Source organism: Rhinoderma darwinii, chromosome 1, assembly GCF_050947455.1.
Source record: "Rhinoderma darwinii isolate aRhiDar2 chromosome 1, aRhiDar2.hap1, whole genome shotgun sequence".
Classification (NCBI taxonomy): domain Eukaryota; kingdom Metazoa; phylum Chordata; class Amphibia; order Anura; family Rhinodermatidae; genus Rhinoderma; species Rhinoderma darwinii.
In genome coordinates this window covers 375,383,821-375,398,752 of record NC_134687.1, presented here as the reverse complement: position 1 = coordinate 375,398,752, position 14,932 = coordinate 375,383,821, and the positions used below count along the sequence as shown (strand labels likewise).

Below are 14,932 nucleotides of genomic sequence, written 5' to 3'. Positions count from 1 at the left end.
ACTAATAGGGCAGTGCTGGGTCTAGTAAGACCCAGCAGCAGTCTGTCAGTAACGGCACCCGGCGATCATGTGACCTGTCACATGAACATCGGGAGGAATAGAGACAGCGGCGCTGCCACTGCCTCTATTCCTATACACAGCGCACATTGAGCGCTGTGTACAAGAGATCGGAGAAGACAGAAGCAGCGAAAGCTGCTTCTATTCCTCTCCTCAGGGTCCCCGGCAGTCACTGACAGCCAGAGACCCGACATTCAGCTGCCCCATCGCGCGGGCAGCAAGTTAAAACCCGAGCCATAAAAAGTCTATGGCTCGGGTTTTAAGCACCCTGACCGCTGGCCGTAAAAATACAGCCACCGGTCGGGAACCAGTTAAAAACATTCAACAAAGAACCCCAACATGTTTCGCAAAGATGGCCTCCTCTGGGGTACAGGAAAGCCATTGCCCCATTGTACCCTTGATAATGCCATCTCGGCCAAAACACGTCGGGGGGCTTTGTTGAATGTTTTTAACATACTATCAGCTGAGAATCAATTCTGGGATAGCGGTCTGCCGAAAATTCCCTCTAGTACAGACAGTATATTACTTCTACTGCTGTTAGCAGAGACTGACCATTACATCTATATGAGTGGTAAAGTTTCTGGGCTCAAAGGTTATTTTTAGAATATAGGCTATGTGCCTTTACTAAAGGTTAGTTTCATTATTAGGAATTATGTGAATAGAACAATTCAATATCTTCTGTTAGTAGTGTCGAAAATAGGGTTAGTTGCCTTATAGGCAAATTGAGTTTTGTAATTTCATACTAAGGCACATAGATTGTTCTGTCAGATTACGTAGGGAAAAATATGGTTTCCACTAGAAACATTGCTGCTAGAAGAGGATACCCGATGGGGTCTGCACTTAGCTGGTGCATAGCCTCTCTGCTCTACTGTGTCAGAAGACTGATGGCAGAAAATGACCACATGGTACATTTAGTCTGCCCTTATATTAGTTCCTTTTATTTTGATCTTAGGTTAGATATATGTTTATCCCAGGCAAATTTAAATTCACTTACTGTTGATTTTCCAATCATATCTGCAGACTTTTGTTTCAAGTATCTACTACTCTTTCAGTAGAATATATTTTCTGACATTGCTTTTGATCCATCTTATCATCTTGTCACTCTCTCTCTCTCTCTCATCATCATCATCTCATAACATCCAACTTTCTCTTATCAAAAAATAGGTATACTCTCCAATACATGTATACAATTAATACAGCACAAAACACAACAATTATTATAATTTAAATGTATTTTTTTTATTATATCTACATATTGAAGACATTCATTATGGTGGATTGATTATTACATTTTACAATGTGTAGAATAAAATATTTTAAAGTGCACCAACCACTTTAGATTTATGAACTATTTAAATTCAAGTCAAAGGGAAAGATCGGGAATGGTCGAGGATCTGTGCACACTCACAACTGAGGCACATAATTTTTAGCAACAGAGGGAAAGCAGCCCTCTTGCTAGCATACGCAATAGGTTCAAAGAATGTCCCCTTGGCCATTATTTTGAAATTATTTGAGCAGAAGAAGGGTGAAGACAGACATGGGGGAAAAACTGATTCTCTGAAGTGAGTTATAACAACACAGGTCATTTTTTATTACAGTTAACAGCATGTTTTGTTAGAGTTGAAGTGGGAGTTACGCTTACAACTCAAGTGTGCAAACAAAAGAACAGTAAGTAAGATAAATCACTGAAGAATTCATCAGAGATAAAACACATAAACTGTAACATTAAACAATGTAAAAAGAAAGAATCAGTCAAAAATCGGTAATAAATCTCAGATCTGTAACTAGTCCCTTTTAAGAATATTTCATAAGTTGTATAAATCACTATGTTACAATAAGGAAATATTCAAACAAAAGTGTAATATTATTAACCTGTTAGTAATGCCCCCATTAAAAGTAAATCTCATATTTCATTCAAGTAAAATATTAGTTACTATCACTCTAGGTATTGCTAGGGAATGGAACCACACATATTCCAGCCACATAAACAGATTTGATGTTCCTGTCGTCACCTAAAGTAAATCAAAGATAAAGTAAACAATTGATAAGAAAAACATAATAGTCAATACATATTCATCATAGAAATAATAACATTACTATAGTGCACCATATCAAAAGTAAACCGCATTCGATTGTGACTGAAAAAAAACTTCTCCCTGTCCCGGCAATGTTTAGTGAATGTATACCCTTAGACGCCAATTGCTTTTTTTTTTGTATCACTGAATTAAGTATATCCGCTTTTACTATAAAAATCACTGGCTGAATGTGACTATAGTGATAGGAAGAAAAAAAATTAATTTTATTCAATACATATCAAAATAAATTGTGACATCCACCACAAACAAAGTTACTGGGCATGCACGTCAGACCAGCTACCTATACCACTATCTAACCCTGTGTAAACAGGCGTAAGACAATAGAATTGAGTATAGAGTGGTGGTTGATGAAAAAAGAACAGAGCCTTTACTCAATTAGTTGATATAGCCTCTCTATACTACCTGGTAACTGATTGCACCCCTTAATGTGAACATTGAATGGTAGTGTTCACATTAACAATAGTATCTAAAATTGGACCATTATCTCACCTTATAGATCTGTTATCTCTACGCTTTTCACACCCAAACATTTGGGGGATCCTCAGGAGATCGATATTAAGAGCAAATATTAAGAGCAGTAAAAACTGCTGTTGATGAATAATAAAGTAGATGAAAAGCAGTGAAAACTGCTTTGCCAGATGCCTGATGGTGAACTCCAGCGAGCGTGATGTTAAAGGGATCTTAGGAGCTTACTGAATATGCTTCATACATTGAAATGAATAGTAAAACAGTATGCCGCAAGCTCCCTGCAGTGGTGGCAAGAATGGTAAAATTTACCTTAAAGGGGTTATGTGGGGACCAAAAATTATTGGCAGTGTACTCCCTGTAGTATGTAAGTATGCTAATATACGTTCCAGTCCCCCGTCGCGAAGATTCTGAGATTTTCCTAGATTTTTATAGCGATGTCGGGGACCGGAAGTCTAGTTTCACAGCCTTATTTGATGACGATATGACTCTTTGTTATGTGACCGACCCCGCTGTACTCCATGTACAAGCAGGAGCAGTAGTACAGCAGGCACATGGAGTACAGCGATGGGGGACCTGAATGTAAATTAGCGAGTGACTCAAATACCGCAGTGAGTACACTGCTAGTAATTTTTGGTCCTCGCCTTTTTGGGCTCTGCATGCCACCACATTGGATTTGAAATGAAACAACTGAGATGCAATTGAAGTGTAAACTTTCAGGTTTAATTCAAGGGGTTGAACAAAAATATCCTGTGAAACGTTTAGGAATTGCAACCATTTTTCTACTCAGTCTCCTCATTTCAGGGGCTCAAAAGTAATTGTCAAATTAATATTACCATAAATAAAATGTATTTTTTTAATACTTTGTAGAGAATCCTTTGCAGGCAATCAAGCTAAAAGAGAAAAAAACATAACACGGCGCCACATGGTGTGGATTACCCAAGCAGGGATGATGAAAACAGGAGAGAACAGTGTTGTGCTCACCTTGTGAAGTTGTACAGTCAGGTACAACTCTGTGAAAGGCATAAACAATTGAATCACTGATAATGCTGCAGCCAGGTCCAATAACGCAACAGGGATTGTTGCCAAATGGAAAGGAGAATATGAAGAAAAAAGTCGAGGACCACAAAATGGCGCTGCTAATCCAAACAGTTGTAAAGTGGACATATATTCAAAATGTAATAATTGATAATTAATAGTACAAAGGGCAAAGGGCTACACATTTCGACGCTGGACAAGCGTCTTCATCAGGCCATATAATCATAAAAGCAGAGGAGGGGACAGCTTAAATACAAATAGATGATGCACAATACATAGAAAAAAGCCAGGTACGCTATGTCAGCGCCGCCTGTGTTTAGCTCCTTTTGGATCTTGTTTAGTCTTATTACACAGATATTTATCAGAATATGGTGCACTAGTGTTCAATCCTTTCAAAACTATTATCAAAGTTCCTTCACAGTTCGTTTTATTTTGTAAATACGATTTATTATAATATTAATGTATTTTTAAATTATACATTTTATTATTATTTGAATGCAAAATAGAAATTTTGTTTCAGATTTTAATGTTTTTAACTGGGAATTAAGAAATAAGAAAAATAACAGATATGTATGTTTTTCTTGCTGGTTTCTATGCTATACATCTGACCTTATTTGTGATGACCCCTTTGTGATGTCATATATGATCTTTGACCTGTCATTTTGGCGTTTTTTTCTCTGCTTTTTTCTATGTTGTGTGCATCATCTATTTGTATTTACGTTGTCCCCTCCTCTGCTTTTATGATTATTAGGCCTGATGAAGAAACTTTTCCAGCGTCGAAACGCGTAGCCCTTTGCACTTTGTACTATTAATTCTCAATTACTACATTTTAAATATATATTCACTTTACCACAACTGTTTGGATTAGCAGCGCCTTTTTGTGGTCCTCGACTTTTTTATTCATATTCTCCCTTCCATTTGGCAACAATCCCTGTTGCGTTATTGGACCTGGCTGCAGCATTATCAGTGATTCAATTGTTTATGCCTTTCACAGAGTTGTACCTGGCTGTACAACTTCACAAGGTGAGCACAACAAAGTACTACAAGTTTCTACAAAGTATTAAAAAAATACATTTTATTTATGGTAATGTTAACTTGACAATTACTTTTGAGTTTTTGAGTTTTCTTCATATTCTCCCTTTGCAGACAATGACTGCTTGAAGTCTGGAACCCATGGACATCACCAAATGCTGGGTTTCCTCCTTTGTTATGCTTTGCCAGGGCTTTACTGCAGCTGTCTTGAGTTGTTGCTTGTTTGTGGGTCTTTCTGCCTTAAGTTTTGTCTTAAGCAAGTGAAATGCATGCTCGATCGGGTTGAGATCTAGTGATTGATTTGCCCATTGCAGAATATTCCACTTCTTTGCCTTAAAAAACTTCTGGGTTGCTTTCGCAGAATATTTTGTGTCATTATGCATCTGTACTGTGTACTGACGTCCAATGAACCTTGCTGCATTTGGTTGAATCTGAGCAGAAAGTATATCCCTGAATACTTCAGAATTCATGCGTCTGCTTCTGTCTTCAGTCACATCATCAATAAACACTAGTGACCCAGTGCCTTGGGCAGCCATGCATGCCCATGCCATCACACTGCCTCCACCATGTTTTACAGAGGATATGGTGTGCTTTGTATCATGAGCCGTTCCAATCCATCTCCATACTTTCTTCCTCCCATCATTCTGGTACAGTCTGATCTTCGTTTCATCTGTCCAAAGAATGCTTTTCCAGAACTGGGCTGGCTTCTTTAGATATTGTTTGGCAAAGTCTAATATGACCTTTCTATTTTTGAGGCTGATTAATGGTTTGCACTTTGTGGTGAACCCTCTGTATTTGCTCTCATAAAGTCTTCTCTTTATGGTAGACTTAGATACTGATACACCTACTTCCATGAGAGTGTTCTTCACTTGGGTAAATGTTGTGAAGGGGTTTTTCCCATGGAAAGGATTCTGCGATGGTCTACCACTGTTGTCTTCCATGGATGTCCAGGCCTTTTGGAGTTCACGAGATCACCAGTGCGCTCTTTTTTTTCAAGAATGTACCAAACTGTTGATTTGGCCACTCCTAACATTTGTGCTATCTCGCTGATGGATTTCTTCATTTTTTTTCAGCCTAACGCTAGTCTATTTCCCTTGCATTGAGAGCTCCTTTGACCTCATGTTGTGGGTTCACAGCAACAGCTTCCAAATGCAAATGCCACACCTGGAATCGATTCCAGACCTTTTACCTACTTAATTGATGATGGATTAACAAGGGAATAGCCCATGTAGCTCATTAAATAGCTTTTGAGATATTTGTTGAATTACCTTTGAAAAAGAGGCAGCTACATATTAAAGTGTGTATACATGTGAATACCCTCAAATTAAAGCTAAGAGTGTGCATTTTAAGCCCATATTGATTATATAACTGTATATTCAATATGTTTTGGTGAACAGCTAAAATGCCAAAACTTGTGTCACTGTCCAAATAATTCTGGACCTAACTGTATGTCATGGCCATGGCCACGGGCCGTCAGGTGCACTCACTTCCTGACGTCCGCAGCCATGGGTCTGCGAGCGCTGGCCCCAGTCTCCTTCTCAGGAGACGCCAGTGCTTACTTCCGCGGGTTCCATGGGTCCGGTAGGGTGCGTGCGCACGCTCGTGCCCGCTCTTAAAGGGGCAGCTCACACACCGGAGTTTAATGTAAAATTGGCCCATGAGTACCCTGGACTATAAGAAGGGCCCAGCCCCTTCCTTTCATGCCTGAGCGTTGTTGTCATACCCAAAGTTTGTCTATGCAAATCGTCTCCTAGTGTTTTCCAGTTCCCAGTGTTCCCCATAGCTGTATCCCGTGCTATCCTGATCAAGTGCCGTGCTGAGCTGTAGCCGTGCTGTGCTGTATTCCACGCCTGTCCTGCTACACCACGCCTGTCATCTGTCTGGTGCCTAGTCCCAACCGAGCCTGCCCTGCTACTGTCTGAGCTGTCACGGGTATGGCCAGCTGCCATATCATCAAGGCGGTACGGTGCAGTGGGTCCGCGAACCCAATGTGACAGTTTCTCAGGCCATGGACCCCGTTGGTCGATCCAAGACCAAGATGACGTCACAAGAGATGCGTGCGGATATGCTAGACCTCCGGTCTTAACAGGACCAACTCCCCCAGGCCTTGAACATTATTGCACGTCGGCAGGAGGCACTAGCTGCCGTTCCTCCTACTACACTTCCTGGCAGTGTTGATCCTCAGACTACACCTCTTGGCAGTGTTGATCCCCGTTTTTCTTTGCCACTTCCTGACCACTATGATGGAGACGCAGGTACCTGTCGTGGATTTTTGAACCAGTGCCAGATCCACTTCAGTCTGTATGCAAGTGCATTTTCGTCTGATGGCGCAAGGGTCGCTTTCATCATCTCTCTCCTCACTGGCAAGGCCCTTGCATGGGCGAATCCTATCTGGGAGAGACAAGGACCAGAGACCCGTGACTTCCAGGGTTTCCTCCAGACATTTCACACGGTGTTTGAGGAGCCTTGTCGAGTCTCATCTGCAGCGGTTCCTTGCTGAACCTACACCAAGGAGACACCTCCGTGAGCGAGTACGCCATCCACTCCCGCACCCTGGCGGGAGAACTGTTATGGAACAATGAGGCCCATTCTGGTAGGGATTTGTCTCCTAAGATTAAGTACGAACTTGCCGCTCGAGATCTACGAGATCTACCGTCTACCCTGGATGACCTCATCCTTCTGTCCGCCCGGATTGATATAAGGATCCGAGAACGACTCCAAGAAGCTTGTCGGGAGGGAGGCCTTCCTAGTCCGGTCCCTACCTTGCGGCAACCTCTGCTGTCCTCAGATGCCGATCCTCCTAAGGAGTCTGTGAAGATGGATCAGTGTAAGCTATCTACCCAGGAGAGACAATACAGATGCACTTTGGGACTCTGTCTATATTGCGGCCTCGGAGGCCATCTTGTGCGTCTGTGTCCCCAAAAGCCCCAAAGCCTTGGGTTGATAGGAGAGACAACCTTGGGTAAAGAAGTACTTCCATCTAAATTGTCCATAACCGTGACCATAGTGTCCGGCGAGAAAACGCATCGGGTCTCTGCGTATCTGGACTCTGGATCCGCTGCTAATTTCATTTGTAGAGACCTGATGGATCTTCTTCAATTACCCACTACCCCTCTGGAGAGGCCGTTGATGGTTGCATCGGTAAATGGACTACCTCTGCCAGACACAGTTATAGCTGTGACCAAGCCGCTGAGGCTCCAAATGGGGGCTCTCCACTCCGAGCTGCTATCGTTCTTTGTCTTGTCCAAGGCCGTTAACCCCGTGCTGCTGGGCCTGCCTAGGCTCCGACTACATGCCCCAGTCCTGGACTGGCACTCTGGAGAGGTTCTCCAGTGGGGCCCCGAGTGTCACAACAGTTGCTTGGGCCAGATCCGTTCAGCTCAGCCTCCTCTGCCTCAGTCATTGGCAGGATTGCCTGGTCCTTATGCTGCATTTTCGGACATCTTCAGCAATAGGGAGGCGGAGACGCTGCCCCCACACCGGGCGTATGACTGTCCTATCGAGCTGATTCCTGGTGCATACCATCCCCGTTGTAGGGTATATCCTCTCTCCTTGCCAGAGACTCTGTCCATGTCCGCCTATGTTAAATAGAACTTGGAGCGGGGCTTCATACGGAAGTCTTCCTCCCCGGCAGGAGCCGGGTTCTTCTTCGTCAAGCAAAAGGATGGTTCCCTGCATCCCTGTATCAACTACCGGGGTCTCAACCAGATCACGGTGAAAAATAAGTATCCGTTGCCATTGATCTCAGAGCTGTTTGATCGTATACGTGGTGCCAAGATTTTTTCCAAACTAGACCTGCGTGGGTCCAACAACCTAATCCGGATTGGCTGGGGTGACGAATGAAAGACTGCATTTAACACCCGTGATGGACAATATGAATATCTAGTTATGCCATTCGGCCTGTGTAATACTCCCGTGGACTTTCAGGAGTTCGTTAATGACATCTTCTTTGACCTCCTCTATGTTTGTGTTGTGTTCTATCTTGATGACATCTTGATTTTTTTTCTCCAGATCCTATGACCCATCAGAGACATGTCCGTCAAGTTTTGCTGCGGTTAAGGGAGAATCGTCTGTACGCTAAGTTTGGGAAGTGCGTGTTTGAGAAAGATGCTCTACCCTTCCTGGGCTACATCGTCTCGAATCGAGGTCTCAAGATGGATCCTGAAAAGGTAAAGTCCGTCCTGGAATGGCCACGCCCTCAAGGCTCGAGGGCTATACAGCGCTTTCTGGGATTCGCCAATTTTTACAGACAGTTCATCCCAAACTTCTCCTGACTGACATCTCCTATCTCTAACCTCACCAAGAAGGGCATGAATGCCAAGGTGTGGACTGCTGAGGCAGAGTCCGCATTCAATACCTGGAAGAGTGCCTTCACGTCAGCCTCTATCCTCCATCATCCAGATGTTTCTCTACAGTTCTCGTTGGAGGTGGACGCCTCCTCTGTTGGTGCTGGTGCACACCTGTTCCAGAGAGGTTCCAAGGGCAATTTCTCTAAGCTTTTCTCCACAGAACGCAACTAAACGATTGAGGATCGGGAGTTACTGGCCATCAAATTGGCTCTGGAGGAGCGGAGACATCTACTAGAGGGCGCAGCTTATCCCATCCTAATTTTTACGGACCACAAGAATCTCACCTATCTCCAGACGGCCCAAAGGCTGAATCCTCATCAGGCCAGGTGGTCGCTCTGTTCTTTACCAGGTTCTAGTTTGAGCTCCATTATCGCCCGGCTGACAAAAATTTGAGGGCAGATACCTTGTCCAGGTCTTTCGAGACAGAAGACATCATGGAAATTCTACAGAACATTATTGATCCGTCTTGCATTGTCTCTGTCAACCCCCTGCAAGTTGGGGACATTCCTCCAGGGAGGACTTTTGTGCTCCTGGCTGACAGAGGGAGAATCCTCCACTGGGGACACTCCTCTAGACTGGCAGGTCAAGACCTGTGATCTGATTGCCCGTCATTTCTGGTGGCTCTCGCTGCCCAAAGACATTATGGACTTTCTTTCTTCCTGCTCAGTGTGTGCAGCTAACAAGGTCGATCACTCCAGACCTGCTTACCTGCTCCAGCCATTGCCTGTGTCCGATGCTCCCTGGCAGCATATATCTATGAACTTTATCACTGACCTGCCTCTCTCTGCTGGATGCAGTGCTGTCTGGGTGGTAGTGGCCCGATTTTCAAAGATGGCCCACTTCGTTCCACTGACCGGTCTTTCTTCTGCTCCTCAACTGGCCAACCTCTTCACCCATCACATCTTCTGCCTGCACAGCTTGCCGCGGCATATTGTGTCTGATCACCTCGAAGTTCTTGAGAGCCCTCTGCGGACTCCTCAGTGTGAAGTTGGACTTTTCCTCAGCCTACCATCCTCAATCCAATGGCCAGGTCGAGAGGATCAATCAGATAATGGAGAACTACCTACGCCACTTCATCTCCAAGCAGCATGATGACTGGGTGCAGCTGCTTCCATGGGCTGAGTTCTCATATAACAATCACACCAATGAGTCCACAAGGAATGCACCATTCTTCATTGTTTACATCCAAGGTACCAGCAGCTGACACTGCTTTTAGGGACTTCCTGAAGATCTGGCAGCAGACTCGATCCTCCATCCTACTGACAGTCAACCGCATGAAACGGAAGGCAGACATAAGGCGAAGAGAACCTCTTCAGTTTCTTCCTGGCACGAAGGTCTGGCTGTCCTTTAGGAATATCCGACTGAGGGTGCCATCATACAAATTTGCTCCCAGGTTCCTCGGACCCTTCGAGATCCTACAGCAGATTAACCCTGTCGTCTACAAGCTTCGGCTGCCTCCTACCCTCAAGATCCCCAATTCCTTCCATGTCTCCCTCCTGAAGCCGGTGGTTTTGATCCGCTATACCAAGACTCCTAGCCCTGCAGCGGTCCTTCAGACACCTTCAAGGTTAAGGATATCTTGGACACGTAGAGAGTAAGAAGGAGAACTTTTTATTTGGTGGATTGGAAGGGGTTTGGTCCTGAAGAGAGGTCCTGGGAGCCAGAGGAGAACCTCAATGCTCCTATCCTTCTGAAGAAGTTTCTCTCTCGCTCTGGTCCCAAGAAGAGGGGGCATAAGAGAGGGGATACTGTCATGCCCATGGCCGCGGACCGTCAGGTTCACTCACCTACTGACGGCTGCAGCCATGGGTCTGCAAGCGCTGGCCCCAGTCTCCTTTTCAGGAGACGCCAGCACTCACTTCCGCTTACCTCGGCTGGGTCCCGTAGGTAGTTTAATGTAAAATTAGCCCATGAGTACCCTGGATTATAAGAATGACCCAGCCCCTTCCACCCATGTCTAAGCGTTGTTGTCATACCCAAAGTTTGCCTATGCAAATGTTCTTCCTAGTGTTTTCCAGTACCCAGTTTTTCTCGTACCTGTATCCTGTATCCCGTGCTATCCTGGTCAAGTGCCGTGCTGAGCTGTAGTCGTGCTGTGCTGCATTCCACGCCTATCCTGCTACACCGCGCCTGTCGTCTGTCTGCAGCCCAGTCCCAACCGGGCCTGCCCTGCTACTGTCCGAGCTGCCACAGGTACACTATACGAACTATAGACTGTGACCTGCGCCCTGTTTGCCAGCTGCCATACCGTCAAGGCGGTACAGCCCAGTGGGTCCACGAACCCAACGTGACACTGTATGTGCTGGTATAGCATGTCATTACTGCAGTGATGTAAACAGAAAAAGACGGGTAACCGTAGGACTGTTGGCACTTGGGCAGTAGGGAATTTAAAGGGCGAGTAGGTGCCTATTTGTTATTTTATGCCATTAGCAGCTGAAAATTATAATTTTTTATTGTTTGTTTTTTTAATGCCTGGAAAAACCCTTTAAATAATTTCACAGAGAAATTCAGTGTTTTTTTCCTTTTATTATCATGTTTCCAGGGAAAAATCTGTTGAAATATTAATATTCACTTTTGTATTTTTCCTTATATTGTACCCCTTCATTTTTGCCTTCAGAAACCAAAAAAAAATAAAAGTATAAGGCTGTATTTAGACGAGCATTGTAAAACTCGTCTGTGTTCATTTTGGAAAAACTGACAATTTTACATCAGTTCAATCAGTATTGTGTCCGATTTTCCTGTCCTTGTACCATCAATAAATCATTGCTGCTTTCTTTTCAGCGTCTCCTAGCACCCCATCCGTGAAAAAACTATGGCACTCAGATGGTATGTGTGTGATATCCAATTTTTTCACATACCCATTGACTTGAATGTGCGAGTTTAGTGCAAGAATTAGACCAAAGTAGTGCATGCTGCGATTTTCACTACACGGACCGAAAGTCTGTTCAAAAAATTGGACATGTGGATTAGCCCATTGACTTTAATGTGTCAGTGTCCAGTCCATGTGCTGTCTGTTCTCCAGTCGAACAGTACATGGACGTGACGAACACTTGTCTGAATAGGCCCTAAAGTATTCTGAAAAATGATTTTTTTATTTTAGTTATAGTGATAGAAATATTCACATACATACCAAGATAAAGGAACCTCTGCAACATTTCCTAATAATAATGAAAAAAAACTGTGAGAAATTAAAAGAAAATTCCACAGATTAAATGTGCATAAAAATATTTGATAGCTTTATAAATATTTTCCTTCAGTTATCTTGTACTGATTTTGTGAAACATGTTTACTTCTCCGTTCCCATATAAAGCAAAATTCTGAATTCTGCTGTTTCCCTGACAAAATTTTGCCAGCAGAGAGGAACAAAAATGTTGCCTGTTTCCGAGGGTGATCAGCAGAATTATGAAAGGAGCGCTAAATATAAAAAACAACAACATTGAACAACTTAAAATTGGACCAAATATACACTGTACAGATTGGAGAGGGGGCTACGAAGTTTTTAAAAAAGGAACTTTGTTTTAAAACACTTTTTAAGTGTACAAAGTGGCAAAAGTCTTGGCAGTATATTTCACTTCTAAGAATAAATATACAACAATATAGAAATAATATCTTTCAGACGTGCAACTAAACATACGAATAATGAAATAATACCTCTTTTGAGACATGAGAATTGACTTCAAATGGGCTGTCTTTGGCCTCAGGGTTGATTATCAGTGCATCAAATTCCTTGCCAACTTTAAAGTTCCCGGTTATGTGGTCAATTCCCAAAGCTGTGAAGAAATGAAGAAGATAAGAATCTTATCCATTATCATTTAAACACTGCATATACTGCTCTGAATTAATATATATGCAGAAGAAAAGAAGCTTTAATAGAACAGTTCAGAGCATGACTTGGCCAATTGACAGAGAACATCCAAATGTGGATGGATCCATTTCAGAACAAGATACACTTTGGACAACATCTATTGCTTCGAAATTGCCTTGTGAGTGACGTATTGGCAGATAGAAAATGTATTTCTATTGACATGTGTATTTAGACATTTATCAGGCAGCATTGTTTGATCTCACAACGTTTACTTTTATGTAATAATGTGTCTGCACAGACACGTATTAAACCTGAGCATTTTTCTAGTCACTGATTTACAAATTTAAAGGGAATGTCCACCCTTTAATATCATATAGTTGTTGTTTTTGTTTTTTTTCTAAATAGGTTTAAAATTCTATTTTAAATAATAATTTTTTTGGGCACATACACTACCATTCAAAAGTTTAGGGTCACTTAGAAATTTCCTTATTTTTGAAAGAAAAGCACAGTTTTTTCAATGAAGATAACATTAAATTAATCATACACGCTATACATTGTTAATGTGGTAAATGACTATTCTAGCTGCAAACGTCTGGTTTTTAATGCAATATCTACATAGGTGTATAGAGGCCCATTTCCAGCAACCATCACTCCAGTGTTCTAATGGTACATTGTGTTTGCTAACTGTGTTAGAAGGCTAATGGATGATTCGAAAACACTTGAAAACCCTTGTGCAATTATGTTAGCACCGCTGTAAACAATTTTTGCTGTTTAGAGGAGCTATAAAACTGACCTTCCTTTGAGCTAGTTGAGAATCTGGAGCATTACATTTGTGGGTTCGATTAAACTCTCTAAATGGCTCGAAAAACAGAGCTTTCATGTGAAACTCGACAGTCTATTCTTGTTCTTAGAAATGAAGGCTGTTTCATGCGAGAAATTGCCAAGAAACTGAAGATTTCCTACAACGGTGTGTACTACTCCCTTCAGAGGACAGCACAAACAGGCTCTAACCAGAGTAGAAAGAGAAGTGGGAGGCCCCGCTGCACAACTGAGCAACAAGACAAGTACATTAAAGTCTCTAGTTTGAGAAAAAGACGCCTCACAGGTCCTCAACTGGCAGCTTCATTAAATAGTACAGTGTCAACGTCTACAGTGAAGAGGCGACTCCGGGATGCTGGCCTTCAGGGCAGAGTGGCAAAGAAAAAGTCATATCTGAGACTCGCTAATAAAAGGAAAAGATTAATATGGGCAAAAGCACACAGACATTGGACAGAGAAAGATTGGAAAAAAGTGTTATGGACAGACAAATCGAAGTTTGAGGTGTTTGGATCACACAGAAGAACATTTGTGAGACACAGAACAACTGAAAAGATGCTGGAAGAGTGCCTGACGCCATCTGTCAAGCATGGTGGAGGTAATGTGATGGTCTGGGGTTGCTTTGGTGCTGGTAAAGTGGGAGATTTGTACAAGGTAAAAGGTAAAAGGGATTTTGAATAAGGAAGGCTATCACTCCATTTTGCCATGCCATGCCATACCCTGTGGACAGCGCTTGATTGGAGACAATTTCATCCTACAACAGGACAATGACCCAAAGCACACCTCCAAATTATGCAAGAACTATTTAGGGAAGAAGCAGGCAGCTGGTATTCTATCTGTAATGGAGTGGCCAGCGCAGTCACCAGATCTCAACCCCATAGAGCTGTTGTGGGAGCAGCTTGACCGTATGGTACGCAAGAAGTGCCCATCAAGCCAAACCAACTTGTGGGAGGGGCTTCTGGAAGCATGGGGTGAAATTTCTCCGGATTACCTCAGCAAATTAACAGCTAGAATGCCAAATGTCTGCAATGCTGTAATTGCTGCAAATGTGGCATTCTTTGACGAAAGCAAAGTTTGAAGGAGAAAATTATTATTTCAAATAAAAATCATTATTTCTAACCTTGTCAATGTCTTGACTATATTTTCTAGTCATTTTGCAACTCATTTGATAAATATAAGTGTGAGTTTTCAAAGAAAACACAAAATTGTCTGGGTGACCCCAAACTTTTGAACGGTAGTGTAGGTCCAAATGCCTGCATAGTCATAGAGTTAAT

General features: G+C 42.8%; 1 protein-coding gene across 3 annotated transcripts in view; it reads right to left on the bottom strand.

The window, feature by feature from the left end:
- Positions 1-1,271: 1,271 nt before the first annotated feature.
- GDA (guanine deaminase) overlaps positions 1,272-14,932 on the bottom strand; it is a 65,011-nt gene continuing 51,350 nt past the window's right edge. For all 3 annotated transcript variants that reach the window (XM_075828088.1, XM_075828099.1, XM_075828095.1), the window contains 3 exons: positions 12,689-12,807; positions 12,168-12,195; positions 1,272-2,069 (listed from right to left, as the gene is read on the bottom strand). In XM_075828088.1, the coding sequence (XP_075684203.1) occupies positions 1,999-2,069; positions 12,168-12,195; positions 12,689-12,807 (218 nt within the window). In that variant the 3' untranslated portion in view covers positions 1,272-1,998. The remainder of the gene's footprint in view (positions 2,070-12,167; positions 12,196-12,688; positions 12,808-14,932) is intronic.